The sequence below is a fragment of the Oncorhynchus mykiss genome, chromosome 7 (assembly GCF_013265735.2).
Source record: "Oncorhynchus mykiss isolate Arlee chromosome 7, USDA_OmykA_1.1, whole genome shotgun sequence".
Taxonomy (NCBI): domain Eukaryota; kingdom Metazoa; phylum Chordata; class Actinopteri; order Salmoniformes; family Salmonidae; genus Oncorhynchus; species Oncorhynchus mykiss.
The window spans coordinates 32,745,390-32,766,881 of record NC_048571.1 but is presented as its reverse complement, the minus strand read 5'-3'; the positions used below and the strand labels follow the sequence as shown (position 1 = coordinate 32,766,881).

At 42.5% G+C, this 21,492-nt stretch overlaps 1 protein-coding gene across 3 annotated transcripts in view; it reads right to left on the bottom strand.

Moving 5' to 3' along the window:
- Positions 1–4,265: 4,265 nt before the first annotated feature.
- Positions 4,266–21,492, bottom strand: part of unm_sa1614 (un-named sa1614) — a 113,076-nt gene continuing 95,849 nt past the window's right edge. Inside the window, exons 22-26 of one of the 3 annotated variants that reach the window (XM_036983158.1) lie at positions 20,867–20,930; positions 9,074–9,135; positions 8,652–8,827; positions 7,496–7,618; positions 4,266–4,901 (exon numbers count right to left, since the gene is read on the bottom strand). In XM_036983158.1, coding sequence (XP_036839053.1) covers positions 4,827–4,901; positions 7,496–7,618; positions 8,652–8,827; positions 9,074–9,135; positions 20,867–20,930 — 500 coding nt within the window. In that variant the 3' untranslated portion in view covers positions 4,266–4,826. The remainder of the gene's footprint in view (positions 4,902–7,495; positions 7,619–8,651; positions 8,828–9,073; positions 9,136–20,866; positions 20,931–21,492) is intronic. The other 2 variants (XM_021609086.2, XM_021609084.2) reach the window with 2 other exon arrangements.

The following is a 21,492-nucleotide window of genomic DNA, read 5'->3' as shown; positions in this document are numbered from 1 at the left end:
GACATAGGTTCTTTGGGAGGTGATTTAAAAAAAAATGAACGTACGAAATCAAACGTCAGTGGTCTATGATGGTTCTAGTGTTAGTCGGCAGAATATCTATTGTCAAAATAAATATATATTGCCACGGCTGAATTTCTGTAGGTCAATGCTTCTCTTGTCTCCCCCTTCTGGCTATTGTGTGGTTTCGGAATGTATATGGCAAGGTAAGCGATCCCGGATAAAATGAACAAACTTACAAAGAGGAAGAGGTGGTCTTCACTGATATATCCCTTAACTATTCTTTGGTCCCATTATTGCTCACACAATCTCTATTTGTCGCAACATTTTGAAACAGTGAATACTGAACAAAAATCTAAACATAACAATTTACAGTTCATATAAGATACATTTGTCAATTGAAATTAAATAATTAGGCCCTAATCTATGGATTTCACATGACTGGGCAGGAGCACAGCCATGGGTGGGCCTGGGAGGGCATAGGCCCACTTGGAAGCCAGGTTCAACCACTGGGTAGCCAGGCCCAGCCAACTATAATGTTTTTTTTCCCACAAAAGATTTATTACAGACAGAATTACTGCTCAGCACACCACCCTCCCCCCTCTGATGATGCCGCAGGTGAAGAAGCCGGATGTGGAGGTCCTGGGCTGGTGTGGTTACACGTGGTCTGCGGTTGTGAGGCCGGTTGGACATACTGCCATATTATCTAAAACGATGTTGGAGTCGGTTTATGATAGAGAAATTAACATTAAATTATCTGGAAACAGGTATGGTGGACGTTCCTGCATTCAGCATGCCAATTGCACGTGGCATTGTGTTAAGTGACAAAACTGCACATTTTAGAGTGGTCTTTTATTGTCCCCTGCACAAGGTGCGCCTGTGTAGTGATGTTTAATCAGCTTCTTTATGGATTATCTTGACAAAGGATAAAATAGGTCACTAACAGGGATGTAAACAGATCAGTGCACAAACATTAGAGATAAATAATTTGGACAATGCTTATGGACAATTTCTGTGATATTTTATTTCAGCTCATGAAACATGGGAACAGCACTTTACATCTTGCAATCATAATTCTGTTCAGTGTAACTGGGAATCAAAACGTTATGCCCATACTCCAATATTTCACAATAATACCTTGTGACCTTTTTGCATTCCCCCCCCCCCCCCCCCCCCCCCCATGGTCCAAATGTGGAATCTGTACCCTTGCCGATATCATGGACAGTAATGCTTTGAGATTATTCTAAGATTTGAAAATACACATTACCAGGCAACTCATTTTTTTCCTAATTACAATTTAGTTCAATTATGCTAGCCTATGGAGTCCCTTGGGAAACCCAACTACTGAACCATCTAATAATGGGATTTATGAATAAATGATCTGGGCTGCCGAAAGGACTGATCTCTCTATATCATATAGTGCATATCGGGAAAGTATTCAGACACCTTGACCTTTCCACATTTTGCTTCATACAGCCTTATTCTAAAATGGATTAAAACAAATCTCTCATCAATTCACCCATAATGACAAAACGCAAACGGGTTTTAAGAAATGCTTGCAAATTTATTACAAACGCGAAACAAATATACCTTATTTACATAAGTATTCAGACCCTTTTATATGAGACTCGAAGTTGAGTTCAGGTGCATCCTGTTTCAATTGATCATCCTTGAGATGTTTCTAGAATTTGATTGGATTCCACCAATGGTAAATTAAATTGATTGGACATGATTTGGAAAGGTACACACACACACACACCTGTCTATATAAGGTCCCAAAGTTGACAGTGCATGTCAGAGCAAAAACCAAGCCATGAGGTCGAAGGAATTGCCCGTAGAGCTCAGAGACAGGATGTGTCAAGGCAGAGATCTGGGGAAGGGTACCAAAGAAATGTCTGCATCATTGAAAGTTCCCAAGAACACAGTGGCCTCCATCATTCTTAATTGGAAGATGTTAAGAACCACTAAGACTATTCCTAGAGCTGGCCGCCAGGCCAAACTGAGCAATCGGGGGAGAAGGGCCTTGGTCAGGGATGTGACCAAGAACCTGACAGAGCTCAAGAGTTCCTCTGTGGAGTTGGTTGTCCTCCTGAAATGTTCTCCCATCTCTGCAACAGTCCACCAATCAGACCTTGATGGTATAGTGGCCAGATGGAAACCACTCCTCAGTAAAAGGCACATGACAGCTTGCTTGGAGTCTGCCAAAAGGTACCTAAAGGACTCTCCGACCATGAGAAACAAGATTCTCTGGTCTGATGAAACCAAGATTGAACTCTTTGGTCTGAATGTCAAGCATCACGTCTGGAGGAAAGCTGGCACCATCCCTATGGTGAATCATGGTGATGTTTTTCAGTGGCAGGGACTGGGAGACTAGTCAGGATTGAGGGAAAGATGAACGGAGCAAAGTACAGAGATCCTTGATGAAAACCTGCTCCAGAGCGCTCAAGACCTCTGACTAGGGCGAAGGTTCAACTTCCAACAGGACAACGACCCTAACCACACAGCCAAGACAATGTAGGAGTGGCTTGTTTCTGAATGTCCTTGAGTGGCCCAGCCAGAGCCCAGACTTGAATCCAATTGAATCTCTCTGGAGACCTGAAAATATCTGTGCAGCGACGCTCCCCATCCAACCTGACAGAGCTTGAGAGGATCTGCAGAGAAGAATGGGAGAAACTCCCCAAATACAGGTGTGCCAAGCTTGTAGCGTCATACCCAAGAACACTCAAGGCTGTAATCGCTGCCAAAGGTGCTTCAACAAAAGTACTGAGTAGGGTCTGAATATACTTATGTAAATGTCATGTCAGTTTCTATTTTTAATACATTTGCAAAAATGTCTAAAAACCTGTTTTTGCTTTGTCATTATGTGGTATTGTGTGTAGATTGATGAGGGGAAACAAAATATTTAATCCATGTTAGAATAAGACTGGAACGTAACAAAATATGGAAAAAGTCAAGGGGTCTGAATAATTTCCAAATGCACTGTATAAACAACTTTTGGAAAGCTCATATTCTGAGCGAGCCATTAAAAAAGTATTGTCCACAAATCTAAGTGAATTTGAACAAAAAATATGACCTCGGCATCCTGCAATCCGAAACCATCAATTTATAGATTTTAAGTGTGTTCACAGACTGTATTTAACACAAAGGAAACGTTTTACGATGAAACAGGCCCCAACTCTCAACCGTGTCCCCTAAATCAGGTAGGCACATTCTTTCATATGATGTGGGAGTGCCCTGCAGTTAAATGCAGCTGGGACAAAGTTACAAAATGTATGTGTGTTATTTTAAATATTCAATGCTTTGCATATACTATATTACTTAACGATGATAGGTCCTTGGATCTCTCAATAAATCAGAGATGATCACTGCTGGCATGCAGCACTGCCGCAAAAAAAAAAAGGATCTTGGCTCCTAAATGGCAATCACCTCTCTCTCCAAATTCCTCAGAAGATATACAGTTAATATTAGAAGTTATACCATTAGAATGATCTACAGTGATAATGAATGGTGCTAATTTAGAAACAATTGGGTCCTGGACAAATACACTTGACTCTAAAGAATAACCTCAGCTAAAACCCAACACATCCAAATAAACAATCTATAAAGTCCAAACATACAAACAGTTTTACTTGTTTTATTTTACATATTAAATGTATTGTTACTTGTTGGCTCTGTGTTATAATCATGGCGATTAATACTTTGCATTTGTGTTGCTTTTTATTTATTTTTTCTTATTGTTGATTGGCAGCCCACGGCTGGATGCAAGTTAACTATTCAATAATATGAATATATATGAATATACAGTGGGGAGAACAAGTATTTGATACACTGCCAATTTTGCAGGTTTTCCTATTTACAAAGCATGTAGAGGTCTGTATTTTTTTTATCATAGGTACACTTCAACTGTGAGAGACGGAATCTAAAACAAAAATCCAGAAAATCACATTGTATGATTTTTAAGTAATTAATTTGCATTTTATTGCATGACATAAGTATTTGATCACCTACCAACCAGTAAGAATTCCGGCTCTCACAGACCTGTTTTTCTTTAAGAAGCCCTCCTGTTCTCCACTCATTACCTGTATGAACTGCACCTGTTTGAACTCGTTACCTGTATAAAAGACACCTGTCCACACACTCAATCAAACAAACAGACTCCAACCTCTCCACAATGGCCAAGACCAGAGAGCTGTGTAAGGACATCAGGGCTAAAATTGTAGACCTGCACAAGGCTCCCCACTGTATGTATTTTGCATGTAGCCCCCCCCCACCCCCCCAAGAAAAAAAAATGAATAAAGATTTGGTCACACAAAAAAACAAAGCAAAAAATGTAAACAGATGGCTTCCCCAAGATGAGGAAAACTTGAGCGGTGATGTTCAAACATTGTTCTCTCCATCGGCGTACATTCATGATCAGAACCAAATATCCCAGAGTGCCCCATGATCCTTGGGTATTTTTATTTTTTTTACCTTTATTTTGATTAGGGAGTCATTGCTGAAACCAAGGTTTCTTTTCCAGATGAGCCTTGTATAGCACAATACACATCAAATACACAAAACACATTAAACTACACATTCATATATATCCATTTAAAATACACAACACATGAAAAGCAAAACACAACCAGAAAAAACAGACATTGTTCAGGAAAAAAGGTCCCCTAACAACTCAAAGGAATGTCTGAGCCCAGGTCCGGTAGCCCCTACATCTTTAGGTTAACAATTAGGTAAGGTATGGAATAAGTTTGAGCTTGGTCCTGAAGTCATTGGGAAGGGTGGCAGGTTGCCAGGTTACTTTACAGAACATGTCCTCCAGCTTTTGGCTTGTGTCAGTCAGACAACAAATGGACGAAAGATGAAGGGAACAGGCCTTTCTTGTTTGGCTGGCCCTCAACGTATCCATGCTGTGAGGACAAAATAACAAAATATTGATGGGTTGCACAAAAAAAATCTACCATTGACCCATCTACACCCCATTTGTATGTTTGTTAGTTCAGGTTGTCTGCTTTTGTGACTACGGGGGGAGATTCCATTGGAAAACCAGATGGCCTATTGAGTATCCAGAGGAAGAGGAAGCTGTTTATCCTATAGCCCTCCTATATAGGGTTTCTGGCATAGTTATATCACAATTCTAGAAGATAAAGAATACAATGGACATTATATCCTGTCAGACCTGGGTTCTAATACTGTTTCAAATATTCTCAATTACTTTCACATTTGAAAAGACAAGTAGTTGAATATTGGAATGTATTTGGAAATACACACGGAAAGCATTTGAAAATACAAGACACTGACTCAAATACAGTCCCATGCTTTTAACCCATTTATTTGCTTTTACAAATAACCATTCAAAAACTAAAATAAAAGTATTTATTTGTTTGGAAATACTAAAATATACAGAAAAAAGTATTTTGAATACCAGATACTCAAATACACATGTATTTGAACCCAGGTCTGTATCCTGTATGAAAGGGGATCTTTGGGTTGGACTAGACATTCTATACTTGTCTTTCCATCTTACTCTTGTTTTCTTTCTTAACTATTCAATCCACATTGCAGAAGTTCAGCTTTAGCTTTAAACTATGTATATGTCAGCTCAATCTGAAATTACTTTAACATTTTTCATTCGGAATCTGTAACTCTTCTGTTAAAAAAAAAGAAAAAGTATGTGAACACCCCTTGAAATTAGTGGACACCCTTTCAGCTATTTCAGCCACACCCATTGCTGATAGGTGTATAAAATCAAGCACACAACCATGTGACCTCCATAGATAAACATAGTCAGTTGAATAGCCCGTACTAAAGAGTTGACTTTCAACGTGGTTCCGTCATAGGATGCCACCTTTCCAACAAGTTATTTCCTCACATTTCTGCCCTGCTAAAGCTGCCCCGGTCAACTGTAAGTGCTGTTATTGTGAAGTGGAAACGTCGAGGAGCAACAATGGCTCAGCCGCGAAGTGATAGCTCACAGAACAGGACCGCTCTGTGCTGAAACGCGTTGCGCTTAAAAATCATCTGTCCTCGGTTGCAGCACTCATTACCGAGTTCCAAACTGCCTCTGGAAGCAATGTCAGCACAATAACTGTTACTCAGGAGCTTCATGAATGGGTTTTCATGGCCTAGCAGCTGCGCACAAGCCTAAGATCACCATCCACAATGCCAAGCGTCAGCTGGAGTGGTGTAAAGCTTGCCGCCATTGGACTCTAGAGCAGTGGAAGCTCGTTTTCTGGAGTGATAAATCACGCTTCATCAACTGGCAGTCCGACGGACTAATTTGGGTTTGGTGGATGCCAGGAGAACGCTACCTGCCCAAATGCCCCTTAGTTCCAGTGAAGGGAAATCTTAACGCTACAGCATACAATGACATTCTAGACGATTCTGTGCTTCCAACTTTGTGGCAACAGTTTGGGGAAGGCCCTTTCCTGTTTCAGCATAATGCCCCCGTAAAAAAAAGCGAGGTCTATACAGAAATGTTTTTTCAAGATCAATGTGGAATAAATTAACTGGCCTGCACAGAGCCCTGACCACAACCCCATCGAACACCTTTGGGATGAATTGGAATGATGACTGTGAACCAGGCCTAATTGCCCAACATCAGTGCCCAACTAATGCTCTTTTGGCTGAATGAAAGCAAGTCCCAGCAGCAATGATCCAACATCTAGTGGAAAGCCTTCCCAGAAGAGTGGGGGCTGTTACAGCAGCAAAGGGGGGACAAACTCCATATTACTACCCATGATTTTGGAATGAGATGTTCAGGTGTCCACATACTCTTGGCCATGTAGTGTATTTCTTCGCCAGCGCAATCTGTAGGATATTGCCGAGGGTCAAAACCTAATCTGGAAGGCATTATGAGGGCCTTGTTGGATGTTTTCGACGACTCATTGATGCAGATATGGAGACTGAATGAAACAAGGTCAACGGAGAGGAATCTGGCCGAACCAATTTCAGCTGTCCCGCTGTCCGTCTGCGAACTATTCACCTTGTTTCGCAAACTGACAAGCATCTCTTTTGGATGTCCATCTCCTTACTCAATCAGTAAATGATTCTGTCAATTATCAAACAGATACAATAGCTGACAGGAAAGGGAAACTTGTGATTTGAACAGGGATTTTTGTCACAATTCACAAGGATTAACTGTAAATCACTTGGCTTTTTACAGACAGAAGAAATATGATACTGGAGGTAACAACAGTAAAAGTCTGAGGGCCCAGTGTTTTTGTACAAATGTGACGGAGTGTTACAGTTTGGAAACAAGATTGACCCCCCTGGCTCTCTAATGGTGCATGTTGGATTGTAAACCTTGGGATTATTTACACAACAGAAACAAAATAAAGGTACAGGTTGCACATTTTGTTTACTATTTCAATTAAGCTGTTGCCCCAAAACTTTGAACCTACACACTGAAGAAGGCCTACTGCCAAAACAGATTTGGGGAGGGTAATCTGATACTAAATCTGTGTCTGAGGGCAACTTCTACCTGTAACTGAGAGGTACCTACCCACCAATCAGCATCGTCCTCTCCAAGCACAACCAATACCTCGCCCTCGTTGAAAGTGAGCTCATCATGGTGGTCACCCACACAGCCATAGATGGCTTGGACCCGCATCACTTTTGGCTTGGGCTGGAAAACAAGCAGATAGATACAACAGCACTAGTGAGTGAAAACACCACACACCAGTAAGTAAATAAAAACATTACACCATCCCTAAGGGTGACTAAGCCAAACCTGTGCTTAATCAAAAATCAAATATTTGTTCCGAGGGGGTATATGGTGTATGCCCCACAGTAATGATTCAGGGAAAATGTCAAAATGTCTAATTTAGGGGCCTCCCGGGTGGCGCAGTGGTTAAGGGTGCTGTACTGCAGCGCCAGCCATCAGAGTTCCTGGGTTCGCGCCCAGGCTCTGTCGTAACCGGCCGCGACCGGGAGGTCCGTGGGGCGACGCACAATTGGCCTAGCGTCGCCCGGGTTAGGGAGGGCTTGGTCGGTAGGGGTGTCCTTGTCTCATCGCTCACCAGCGACTCCTGTGGCGGGCTGGGCGCAGTGTGCGCTAACCAAGGTGGCCAGGTGCACGGTGTTTCCTCCGGCGCATTGGTGCGGCTGGCTTCCGGGTTGGATGCGTGCTGTGTTAAGAAGCAGTGCGGCTTGGTTGGGTTGTGTATCGGAGGACGCATGACTTTCAACCTTCGTCTCTCCCGAGCCCGTACGGGAGTTGTAGCGATGAGACAACAACAATTGGATACCACGAAATTGGGGAGAAAAAGGGGTAAAATTCAAAAAAAAAAAAATTCTGTCATTAGAGTAAGTAAAGATATCAGACTGAGCATCTAATCCTGGTGTGGTGACTAAGTGTGCCAACTATTTGCCAACTATTTGCTGGAGCCTTTGCGTCACAGCAGATAGAGCTATTGCCAATTTGAAGTATGCTGCTTGCCTAAAAAACACATTTGCTGGCCTTTGGACGTATACAGTAAAAATCAAACTTAAATATAGTCTGCTATGCCTTGATCTCCACTATAAATGGAAATACCAACCAAATCAAACAATTGTTGATGAAAATTAAACTTTGGCGCGGGGGGGATTAATGAAAATGAATTGTTGTCCTCCCTAACAAAAAAAAATGTAAGGAAAAGAGTCAGCCTGCCCCCTCTCACCAGTGCTCTCCTTGGCATGGGGTGTGGGGGATCGCCTTGGTGGGAGGAGGCCCCATTGGACTGCAGGCTGATGGAGCGGGGGGCCATGGGGGAGTTTAGAGGAGGGTGTCTGCTGCTGGGCTGAGGCATCTGATAGACAAAGTGGGACTTTTTGCTCTTTCCATCTGTGCGGAATCCTAGGGGGCACAAAGGGGAGAGCGATCAATAAGACACTCGCCCGTTATGTCTGTGAAATAAATGTGGTTGAATTCTATGTAGAGAGCATACTATGGAGAATGATCATGTGTAGTTTTACAACTACCAACCACTTCAAGAAAAAGGTGTTACCCAATGTTGCTCCTGAAAAAGATGTGCTTTCATATGTGTGATACAAAAATAAGTAAAATAGATTCAATCTGTAAAATATAGATAGAATACTTTACCTCTCTCTGGTAGTTCAGATAGGGAGTTGAGGGCAGTCACAGAGTATTTTGGAGACCCTGAGCTGAAATGGACAGGGAAAGACAATGTATACAGTAGTTGGCACAGTGTTATGACAGAATAAATTGATGTATCTGGTGATAGTTCCTGAATGTAGTTTACGATGGCTCAATCAGTAAGGCTGGTCTGAATGGCTTGCTCCATTTAATTTCATACAGCATTACGACCAGGACTTTCCTGAATTGGATCCTTTGTTCCTACCCCCTAGGGGAATTGAACTTATTCCAGAGGCTGCTCCTCTGGAATAAGGTATTCAGAGTGGACTTGTAGTCCGACTCAGGAGGTGTGCACACCATCCACCTCTTCCGAGTATATTACTAACAAATTATTTCAGTCTCTAGATAATAAAGTAGACGAGATCAGGGCGAGGATCTCCTTCCAGAGACACAACATACACAACATACTCTGTTTCATGGAAACATGGCTCTCTCGGGATATACTGTCCCAGTCAATATACTCAGCTGGGTTCTCAGTACATCGCACTGACAGGACTTTTATACAAACTGGAAACCACATATCCTGAGGCCGCATTTATTGTAGCTGGGGATTTTAAAGGAAATTTGAGGGAAATGCTACCGAAGATCTACCAACACATTGACTGTAGTACTCGCTCTGGAAAAACATTGGACCACTGCTACACACCTTTTTGAAACGGTGACATAGTTTATCAGGAAGTGTATAGGAGATGTTGTACCCACTGTGACTATTAAAACCTACCCAAACCAGAAACCGTGGATAAATGTCAGCATTCGCGCAAAACTGAAAGTGCAAACCACTGCATTTAATCATGGCAAGGTGACTAGGAATATGGCCGAATACAAACAGTGTAGTTATTCCCGCCGTAATGCAATAAAACAGGAAAAACGTCAGTACAGAGAGACAAAGGGGAGTCGCAATTCAACAGCTCAGACAAGAGACGTATGTGGAGGGCCTACAGACAATTACGGACTACAAAGGGAAAACCAGCCACGTCGCAGACACCGACATCTTGCTTCCAGACAAGCTAAACACCTTCTTCACCGTCTTAGAGAATAACATAGTGCCACCGACGCGACCCGCTATCAAGGACCGTGGGCTCTCCCTCTTCGTGGTCGACATGAGTAAGACATTTAAGCGTATTAACCCTCGCAATGCTGCCGGCCCAGACAGCATCCCCAGCCGCATCCTCAGAGCATGCTCAGACCAGCTGGCTGGAGTGTTTACGGACATATTCAATCTCTCCCAGTCTGCTGTCCCCACTTGCTTCAAGATGTCCACCATTGTTCCTGTACCCAAGAAAGCAAAGGTAACTGAACTGAATGACTATTGCCCCGTAGCACTCACTTTAATCACATCACCTCAACCTTATCTGACACCAAAGACCCACTTCTGCATACCGCCCCAATAGATCCACAGACGATGTAATCGCCATCGCTCTGCACACTGCCATATCCCATCTGGACAAGGGGAATACCTATGTAAGAATTCTGTTCACTGACTATAGCTCAGCATTTAACACAATAGTACACTCCAAGCTCAACATTAAGCTCGGGGGCCTGGGTCTGAACTCCACCCTGTGCAACTGGGTCCTGGACTTCCTGACGGGCTGCCCCCAGGCTGTGAAGGTAGGAAACAACACCTCCATTTCACTGATCCTCAACACAGGGTCCCCACAAAGGTGGGTGCTCAGCCCCCTCCTGTACTCCCTGTTCACCCATGACTGCATGGCCACTCACACCTCCAACTCAATCATCAAGTTTGTAGGCCTGATTACCATCAATGACGAGACAGCCTACAGGGAGGTGGTGAGGGCCCTGGGACAGTGGTGCCAGGAAAATAACCTCTCACTCAAAGTCAACATAACAAAGAAGCTGATCGTGGAGTTCAGGAAACAGCAGAGGGAGCTCCATGCCCCTATCCACATCAACGGGACCGCAGTGGAGAAGATGGAAAACTTCAAGTTCCTTGGCATACACATCACTGACGATATGAAATGGTCCACCCACACAGACAGTATGCTAAAGAAGGTGCAACAACGCCTCTTCAACCTCAGGAGGCTGAAGAAATTTGTCTTGGCCCCTAAACACTCAAAAATGTTAATAGATTCACAATTGAGAGTATCCTGTCAGGCTGTATCAACGCCTGAGATGGCAACTGCATCGCCCGCAACCGCAGGGCTCTCCAGAGGGTGGTGCGGTCTGCCCAACGCATCACCGGGGGAAAACTACGGCCACGGCCTGTTCACCCCGCTATCATCCAGAAGGCGAGGTCAGTACAGGTGCATCAAAGCTGGGACAGAGACTGAAAACAGCTTCTATCTCAAGGCAATCAAACTGTTAAATAGCCATCGCTAGCTGGCTTCCACCCAGTTACGCAACCCTGCACCTTCGAGGCTGCAGCCCTATATAGAATTGGAATCACTGGTCACTTTAATAATGTTTACATACTGCTTTACTCATCTCATATGTACAGTCGTGACCAAAAGTTTTGAGAATGACACAAATATTAATTTTCACAAAAGTCTGCTGCCTCAGTTTGTATGATGGCAATTTCCATATACTCCAGAATGTTATGAAGAGTGATCAGATGAATTGCAATTAATTGCAAAGTCTCTCTTTGCCATGCAAATGAACTGAATTCCCCAAAAACATTTCCACTGCATTTCAGCCCTGCCACAAAAGGACCAGTTGACATCCTGTCAGTGATTCTCTCGTTAACACAGGTATGGGTGTTGAGGAGGACAAGGCTGGAAATCACTCAGTCATGCTGATTGAGTTTGAATAATAGACTGGAAGCTTCAAAAGGAGGTTGGTGCTTGGAATCATTGTTCTTCCTCTGTCAGCCATGGTTGCCTGCAAGGAAACACATGCCGTCATCATTTCTTTGCACAAAAAGGGCTTCCCAGGCAAGGATATTGCTGCCAGTAAGATTGCACCTAAATCAACAATTTATCGGATCATCAAGAACTTCAAGGAGAGCGGTTCAATTATTGTGAAGGCGGCTTCAGGGTGCCCAAGAAAGTCCAGCAACCACCAGCACCGTCTCCTAAATTTGATTCAGCTGCGGGATCGGGGCACCACCAGTACACAGCTTGATCAGGAATGGCAGTAGGCAGGTGTGAGTGCATCTGCACGCACAGTGAGGCGAAGACTTTTGGAGGATGGCCTCGTGTCAAGAAGGGCAGCAAAGAAGCCACTTCTCTCCAGGAAAAACATCAGGGACAGACTGATATTCTGCAAAAGGTACAGGGATTGGACTGCGGAGGACTGGTGTATCCGGTTGTTTGGGGCATCCGGAAAAAAAGCTTGTCCGGAGAAGACAAGGTGAGCGCTACCATCAGACATATGTCATGCCAACAGTGAAGCATTCTGAAACCATTCATGTTTGGGGTTGCTTCTCAGCCAAGGGAGTGGGCTCACTCACAATTTTGCCATGATGAACGGTACCAACACATCCCCCGAGAGCAACTTCTCCCAACCATCCAGGAACAGTTTGGTGATGAACAATGCCTTTTCCAGCATGATGGAGCACCTTGCCAATAAGGCAAAAGTGATAACTCAGTGCCTCGGGGAACAAAACATCGATATTTTGGGTGCATGGCCAGGAAACTCCCCAGACCTTAATCCCATTGAGAACTTGTGGTCAATGCTCAAGAGGTGGGTGGACAAACAAAAACCCACAAATTCTGACAAACTCCAAGCACTGATTATGCAAGAATGGGCTGCCATCAGTCAGGATGTGGCCCAGAAGTTAATTGACAGCATGCCAGGGCGGATTGCAGAGGACTTGAAAAAGAAGGGTCAACACTGCAAATATTGACTCTTTGCATCAACTTCATGTAATTGTAAATTGCCTTTGACACTTATGAAATGCTTGTAATTATACTTCCGTATTCCATAGTAACATCTGACAAAAATATCTAAAGAAACTGAAGCAGCAAACTTTGTGGAAATTAATATTTGTGTCATTCTCAAAACTTTTGGCAATGACTGTACAGTACCAGTCAAAAGTTTGGACACTTTATTTTTTTTACTATTTTCTACATTGTTGTCACGACTTCTACCGAAGTCGAAGCCTCTCCTTGTTCAGGCGGTGCTCAGCGGTCGACGTCACCGGTCTTCTAGCCATAATTGATCAATTTTTCATTTTCCATTGGTTTTGTCTTGTCTTCCTACACAGCTGGTTTCAATCCCATTCATTACCTGTTGTGTATTTAACCCTCTGTTTCCCCTCATGTATTTGTCAGAGATTGTTTGTTTGTTCAGTGTTGTGCTGTTTGTATTGGAGCGCGACGGGTCCTCGTACCCACTTTGTCTTATTGTTATTTAGTGTTGGAGTTAGGTTTCATTTATTGTTATTAAACAACTCCATTTCATTCAGTTTGATTCTCCTGCACCTGACTTCCCTGCCACCTGTACACACAACTCTGACAATTGTAGAATAATAGTAAAGACATCAAAACTATAAAATAAAGAACGGAATCATGTAGTAACCAAAAAAGTGTTAAACATAACAAAATATATTTTATATTTGAGATTCTTCAAAGTAGCCACCCTTTGCCTTGACAGCTTTGCACATTATTTATTTAACCTTTATTTAACTAGGCAAGTCAGAAGAACAAATTGTTATTTACAATGATGGACTACCCCGGCCAAACCCTAACCCGGACGATGCTGGGCCAATTTTTGCCCCGCCCTATGGGACTTCCAATCACGGCAGGTTGTGATACAGACTGGAATCGAACAAGGGGCGGTAGTGATGCCTATAGGATTGAGATGCAGTGCCTTAGAGCGCTGCGCCACTCGGGAGCCCTAAAACTCGTGTTTTTTTCTCAACCAGCTTCATGAGCTAGTCACCTGGAATGCATTTCAATTAACAGGTGTGCCTTGTTAAAAGTTCATTTGTGCGATTTCTTTCCTTCTTAATGCGTTTGAGGCAATCAGTTTTGTTGTTACAAGGTAGGGGTGGTATACAGAATATAGCCCTATTTTGTAAAAGACCAAGTCCATATTATGGCAAGAACAGCTCAAATAAGCAAAGAGCAGTCCATCATTACTTTAACACATGAAGGTCAGTCAATCTGGAAAATTTCAGGAACTTTGAATGTTTCTTCAAGTGCAGTCGCAAAAACCATCAACTGCAATGATGAAACTGTCTCTCATGAGGACCGCCACAGGAAAAGAAGACCCAGAGTTCCCTTTGCTGCAGAGGATAAGTTCATTAGAGTTACCAGCCTCAGAAATTGCAGACCAAATAAATGCTTCACAGAGTTCAAGTAATAGACACATCTCAACATCAACAATTCAGAGGAGACTGTGTAAATCAGGCCTCCATGGTTGAATTGCTACAAAGAAACCACTACCAAAGGACTCCAATCAGAAGAAGAGACTTGCTTGGGCCAAGAAACACGAGCAATGGACATTAGACCAGTATAAATCGGTCCTTCTTTCTGATGAGTCCAAATTTTTGATTCATGTTTCAAACAGCCATGTCTTTGTGAGACGCAGAGTAGACGAAAGGATGATCTCCGCATGTGTGGTTCGCATGGTGAAGCATGGAGGTGGTGGTGTGGGATTGCTTTTCTGGTGACAAAGTCAGTGATTTATTTAGAATTCAAGGTACCCATAACCAGCATGGCTACCACGGCATTCTGCAGTAATATGCCATCCCATCTGGTTTGCGCTTAGTGGAACTATCATTTGTTTTTCAACAGGACTAGGAACCAACACCTCCAGGCTGTGTAAGGGCTATTTGACCAAGAAGGACAGTAATGGAGTGCTGCATCAGATGATCTGGCCTCCACAATGACCCAACCTCAACCCAATTGAGATGGTTTGGGATGAGTTGGACCGCAGAGTGAAGGAAAAGCAGCCAACAAGTGCTCAACATATGTGGGAACTCCTTCAAGACGGTTGGAAAAGCATTTCAGGTGAAGCTGGTTGAGAGAAGACCAAGAGTGTGCAAAGCTGTCATCAAGGCAAAGGGTGGCTACTTTAAAGAAACTAAGATATAAAATATATTTGGATTTGTTTAACACTTCTTTGGTTACTACATGATTCCATATGAGTTATTTCATAGTTGTGATGTCTTCACTATTATTCTACAATGTAGAAAATCATTAAAAAATACAAAATAAAGAAAAACCCTTGAATGAGTAGGTGTCCAAACTTTTGACTGGTACTGTATATACTTTATTCTATTTTTACTGTATTTTAGTTAATGCCACTCTGACATTGCTCAATCTAATATATATACAGTGGGGCAAAAAAATATTTAGTCAGCCACCAATTGTGTAAGTTCTCCCACTTAAAAAGATGAGGCCTGTAATTCACTTCAACTATGACAGACAAAATGAGAAAAAAAATCTAGAAAATCACATTGTAGGATTTTTAATGAATTTATTTGCAAATTATGGTGGAAAATAAGTATCTGGTCACCTACAAACAAGCAAGATTTCTGGCTCTCACAGACCTGTAACTTCTTCTTTAAGAGGCTCCTCTGTCCTCCACTTGTTACCTGTATTAATGGCACCTGTTTGAACTTGTTATCAGTATAAAAGACACCTGTCCACAACCTCAAACAGTCACACTCCAAACTCCACTATGGCCAAGAACAAAGAGCTGTCAAAGGACACCAGAAACAAAATTGTAGACCTGCACCAGGCTGGGAAGACAATAGGTAAGCAGCTTGGTTTGAAGAAATTAACTGTGGGAGCAATTATTAGGAAATGGAAGACATACAAGACCACTGATAATCTCCCTCGATCTGGGGCTCCACGCAAGATCTCACCCGTGGGGTCAAAATGATCACAAGAACGGTGAGCAAAAATCCCAGAACCACACGGGGGGACCTAGTGAATGACCTGCAGAGAGCTGGGACCAAAGTAACAAAGCCTACCATCAGCAAGGGCATTGAAGATGAAACGTTTCTGGGTCTTTCAGCATGACAATGATCCCAAACACACCACCCGGGCAACGAAGGAGTTGCTTCGTAAGAAGCCTTTCAAGGTTCTGGAGTGGTCTAGCCAGTCTCCAGATCTCAACCCCATAGAAAATCTTTGGAGGGAGTTGAAAGTCCGTGTTGCCCATCAACAGCCCAAAAACATCACTGCTCTAGAGGAGATCTGCATGGAGGAATGGGCCAAAATACCAGCAACAGTGTGTGAAAACCTTGTGAAGACTTACAGAAAATGTTTGACCTCTGTCATTGCCAACAAAGGGTATATAACAAAGTATTGAGATAAACTTTTGTTATTGACCAAATACTTATTTTCTACCATAATTTACAAATAAATTCATTAAAAATCCTACAATGTGATTTTCTGGATTTTCTTTTCATTTTGTCTGTCATAGTTGAAGTGTACCTATGATGAAAATCACAGGCCTCTCTCATCTTTTTAAGTGGGAGAACTAAATACTTTTTTGCCCCACTGTATTTCATAATTCCATTATTTTACTTTTAGATGTGTGTGTATTGTTGTGAATTGTTAGTTACTACTGCACTGTTGGCGCTAGGAACACAAGCATTTCGCTACACCCGCAATAACATCTGCTTAATATGTGCATGTGACCAATAAAATGTCATTTGACTTATAGCAAGCATAATATAATTGACATTTTCTGTTCTACGGGCATGTTGGGGAAATGTATGCAAATGTATCATCAGCATAGCGTAATGTCTCTTCTCTTCTATTAGCCACGTAGAGAATGTCACCTATCTACCTTATAGCTTATGAGCATGGCAAAATCACATACATTCCTCACATTTGTACCTATGGGTACACTCTTGCAATTATTACCTTTCTCTCTCTCTCAACCAATGGGCGTAAATCTTGGGATACAGTTACCGTAAATTCGGAAAGTATACAGACTGCTTGACTTTTTCCACATTTTGTTACGTTACAGCCTTATTCTAAAATGGATTAAATATTTTTTCCCCCTCATCAATCTACACACAATACCTTATAATGAGTACTTTGTTGAATCACCTTTGGCAATGATTACAGCCTTGTGTCTTCTTGGGTACGACGCTACAAGCTTGGCACACCTGTATGAGGAGTTTCCCCCATTCCTCTTTGCAGATCCTCTCAAGCTCTGTCAGGTTGGTTGGAGAGCTTCGCAGCTATTTTCAGGTCTCTCCGGAGATGTTTGATAGGGTTCAAGTCTGGGTTCTGGCTGGGCCACTCAAGGACATTCAGAGACTTGTTCCGAAGACACTCCTGTGTTGTCTTGCCTGTTGGAAGGTGAACCTTCACCTCAGTCTGAGGTCCTGAGCGCTCTGGAACAGGTTTTCATCAAGGATCTCTCTGTAATTTGCTCCCTTCATCTTTCCCTCGGTCCTGACTAGTCTCCTAGTCCCTGCCGCTGAAAATCATCCCCAAAGCATGATGCTGCCATGATCATGCTTCACCGTAGGGATGGTGCCAGGTTTCCTCCAGACGTGACGCTTGGCATTCTGGCCAAAGAGGTCAATCTTGATTTCATCAGACCAGAGAATCTTGTTTCTCATGATCTGAGTCCTTTAGGTGCCTTTTTGACAAACTCCAAGAGGGCTGTCATGCACCTTTTACTGAGCAGTGGCTTCCATCTCACCACTCTACCATAAATATCTGATTGGTGGAGTGGTGCAGAGATGGTTGTCCTTCTGGAAGGTTCTCCCATCTCCACAGAGGAACTCTTGAGGTCATCAGAATGCACTCCCAGGAATCCCAGTTCCACAATAAATGTTTGATTTGTTCGATAAAGTTCATCATTTATGTCTAAATAGCTTCTTTTGTTAGGGCATTTGGTAAACAAATCCAAACGCGCGTTCAGGTCCAGCCGAACGTCGGACGAAAAGTTCAAAAAGTTATATTACAGGTCGTAGAAACATGTCAAACTAAGTATAGAATCAATCTTTAGGATGTTTTTATCATAAATCTTCAATAATGTTCCAACCGGAGAATTTCTGTGTCTGTAGAAAAGCAATGGAACGAGAGCTAACTCTCTCGTGACCGCGCGTCACGAGCCTGTGGCACCCTGCCAGACACCTGGCTAAATCCCCGCTCATTCTCTCTCTCCTTCATAGTAGAAGCCTCAAACAAAGTTCTAAGACTGTTGACATCTAGTGGAAGCCTTGGGAAGTGCAATATGACCCCATTTACACTGTATATTGGAATGGCAAAGAGTTGAAAAACTACAAACCTCAGATTTCCCACTTCCTGGTTGGATTTGTCTCTTTTCGCATGCCATATGAGTTCTGTTATACTCACAGACATCATTCAAACCGTTTTAGAAACTTCAGAGTGTTTTCTATCCAATGCTACTAATAATATGCATATATTAGCATCTGGGACAGAGTAGCAGGCAGTTTACTCTGGGTACCTTATTCATCCAAGCTACTCAATACTGCCCCCCTGTCACCAAGAAGTTAATGCTGCAGAAATGTTTTGGTATCCTTCCCAGATCTGTGCCTCGACACAATCCTTTCTCGGAGCTCTACAGACAATTCCTTCGACCCCATGGCTTGGTTTTTGCTCTGACATGCACTGTCAACTGTGGGAACTTATATAGACAGGTGTGTGCCTTTCCAAATCATGTCCAATCAATTGAATTTACCACAGGTGGAATCCAATTATGTTGTAGAAACATCTCAAGGATGATCAATGGAAACAGGATGCACCGGAGCTCAATTTCGAGTCTCATAGCAAAGGGTCTGAATACTTATTGTAAATAAGGTATTTCTGTTATTAATTTTCATTACAGTTGCAAAAAGTTTTTTAAATATGTAGATTGATGAGGGAAAAAACTATTTAATCAATTTTAAGGCTGTAACGTAACAAAATGTGGAAAAAGTCAAGGGGTCTGAATATTTTCCAAAAGCACTGTATATGTCAAACTTACCCATGTTCTCTTACTTGCTGTTTTAAAGGAAAACCTACTGAAAACCCTCCAACTTTCCACCACCACCAGCTAAGACCCGTAATTGGATCTCCTTTCTCCCTTCGTTTTTTTTTTTTTAAATATCAGATATAGGGATAGCTGCCATGAAAACATTCCCTCAGAGACGAGGCCAATCCCCAAACTATTTTAATAAACTTTCATATTGCAGTTTGTCTCTGCTGTTCACTCAGTTAAGCCTTAAACACCACTCTGTAGGGTATCACCATGGTGTAGCTGGAGGACAGCTAGCTTCCGTCCTCCTCGGGGTACATTGACTTCAATACAACACCTAGGAGACTCATGATTCTCACCCCCTTCCATAGACTTACGACAACTTCCGGAGGACGTCCTCCAACCTATCAGAGCTCTTGCAGCATGAACTGACATGTTGTCCACCAATCAAAGGATCAGAGAATTAATCTAGTATTGAAAGCATAAGCTACAGCTAGCTAGCACTGCAGTGCATAAAATGTGGTGAGTAGTTGACTCAAAGAGAGAAAGACAATAGTTGAACAGTTTTTAACAATTTAATTTCTTCCAAAATGAAGGAGAAGCAAGGGAGAAAGAGATTGTCCTTCATTTTCAGTTTCACTTACTTAGCTAGAAAATGAAGATAGCTAGTTTAGCCTACTGAAACACCCTACTCAAAACAGAGGGATGCTATGTTAGCTAGATGGCTATGACTATCCAAGTCAAGGTAAGCTTTTGGTTTTTACTAATTTATTGCCACCGGGGCCAGCCAGCGTAACTGCTTACTGACTGTACTCTGTAATGTTACTGCATGATTGTAGCGGGTTTACTACGTGTTAGTTCTATGAGCTATGCTGACTATGACGTTACTTTAGCTAATATGGTGACCACAATGTATGCTGTGTGTAGCGGTTTGGCTTGGAAGGTTTATTTTGCTTGGTCACACAGCTGATGTGTTGTGCATTGAAGTCCACATGAGAAGGTGAGAGGAGACTGCATAGATGTGAGAAGGCATACAACGTGGCTGCTATGAAAGTGAACTGTGTTTACACGTGATCAGGGGTGTATTCATTCTGCCGATTATGTTGAAAAAAGTTTCTTTAACCGAAGCAAACGGAACTAAATGGGGATAAGCACTGTCTGTCCATGTGTCACCTCAAATGTGTCTCTTGACCTGTATGCACCTACGTTATAAACTTTATTTCATGGGCTAGGTTGTAGCAACCTCATGAGTATAGGGTGTGACGCTTGGCATTCAGGCCAAAGAGTTAAATCTTGGTTTTGTCAGACCAAAGTATCTTGTTTCTCATGGTCTGAGTCCTTTAGGTGCCTTTAGGCAAACTCCAAGTGGGCTGTCATGCACCTTTTACTAAGGAGTGGCTTCTGTCTGGCCACTCTGGCATAAAGGCCTGATTTGTGGAGTGCTGCAGAGATGGTTATCCTTCTGGAAGGTTCTCCCATCTCCACAGAGGAACTCAGTGTGACCATCGGGGTCTTGGTTACCTCCCTGGCCAAGGCTCTTCTCCCCCGATTGCACCAAGACTCTAGGAAGAGTCTTAGTGTTTATAAAAATCTTCCATTTAAGAGTAAAATTCAAGTATCATGTAGTAGCCTAAACTTATCGCTGTTACATTGAAGTAGGTGAATGGAATATGAATGACAGTCATCCAATATGATGTAAAAGAAACAAGGCCATGCTCAATGATCCTCCCTCATCTTAAACGGCGCTGACTGCCACTGAATTCTATAATTACGCCCCCAAAGGTTCTTCAAACATAGGAGGTCCTGTACCGGCAAGAAATTAAATCTACTTTTACCCCTGGTCTATATCTGCACAAAATATCTAAATGAAGTTGACATACTCACACACACTTCTGAAAGGATGACTCTGGACCACTGTAGCCTGTTGAATTTGATGGTACCCCATAATCTATAGAGAGGATTAACAGATCACATTTAACAGTAAGTCAGAGCCCACCATTCTGTCTCCACGGGTCCCTGCCCCAGAGATAAAAAAAAGGTCAACGGACATACTGCCTAAAATAAATGAAATCTTACAAGACTATTTCCAGTGAGTGCAGGTTTTTTCTCTTTTATTATGTGCTTTTTAGCACCGTACACCCAAAGAGACTTCCTATCATTCAGAAGTGAGCATACTGTTTACACAAGATGGAAGGTATTTTTTGGTATTTTATTAGGATCCCCATTAGCTGTTGCAAAAGCAGCAGCTCTTCCTGGGGTCCACACAAAACATAATACAGAACATCATTAGACAAGAACAGAACTACATACATTTTTAAGAAGGCACACGTAGCCTACATATAAATGCATACACACAAATTATCTAGGTCAAATAGGGGAGAGGCGTTGTGCACAAGGTGCATTATCTGTTTTTTGAAACCAGGTTTGCTGTTTATTTGAGCAATATGAGATGGAAGTTCCATGCAATAAGGGCTCTATATAATACTGTACGTTTTCTTGAATTTGTTCTG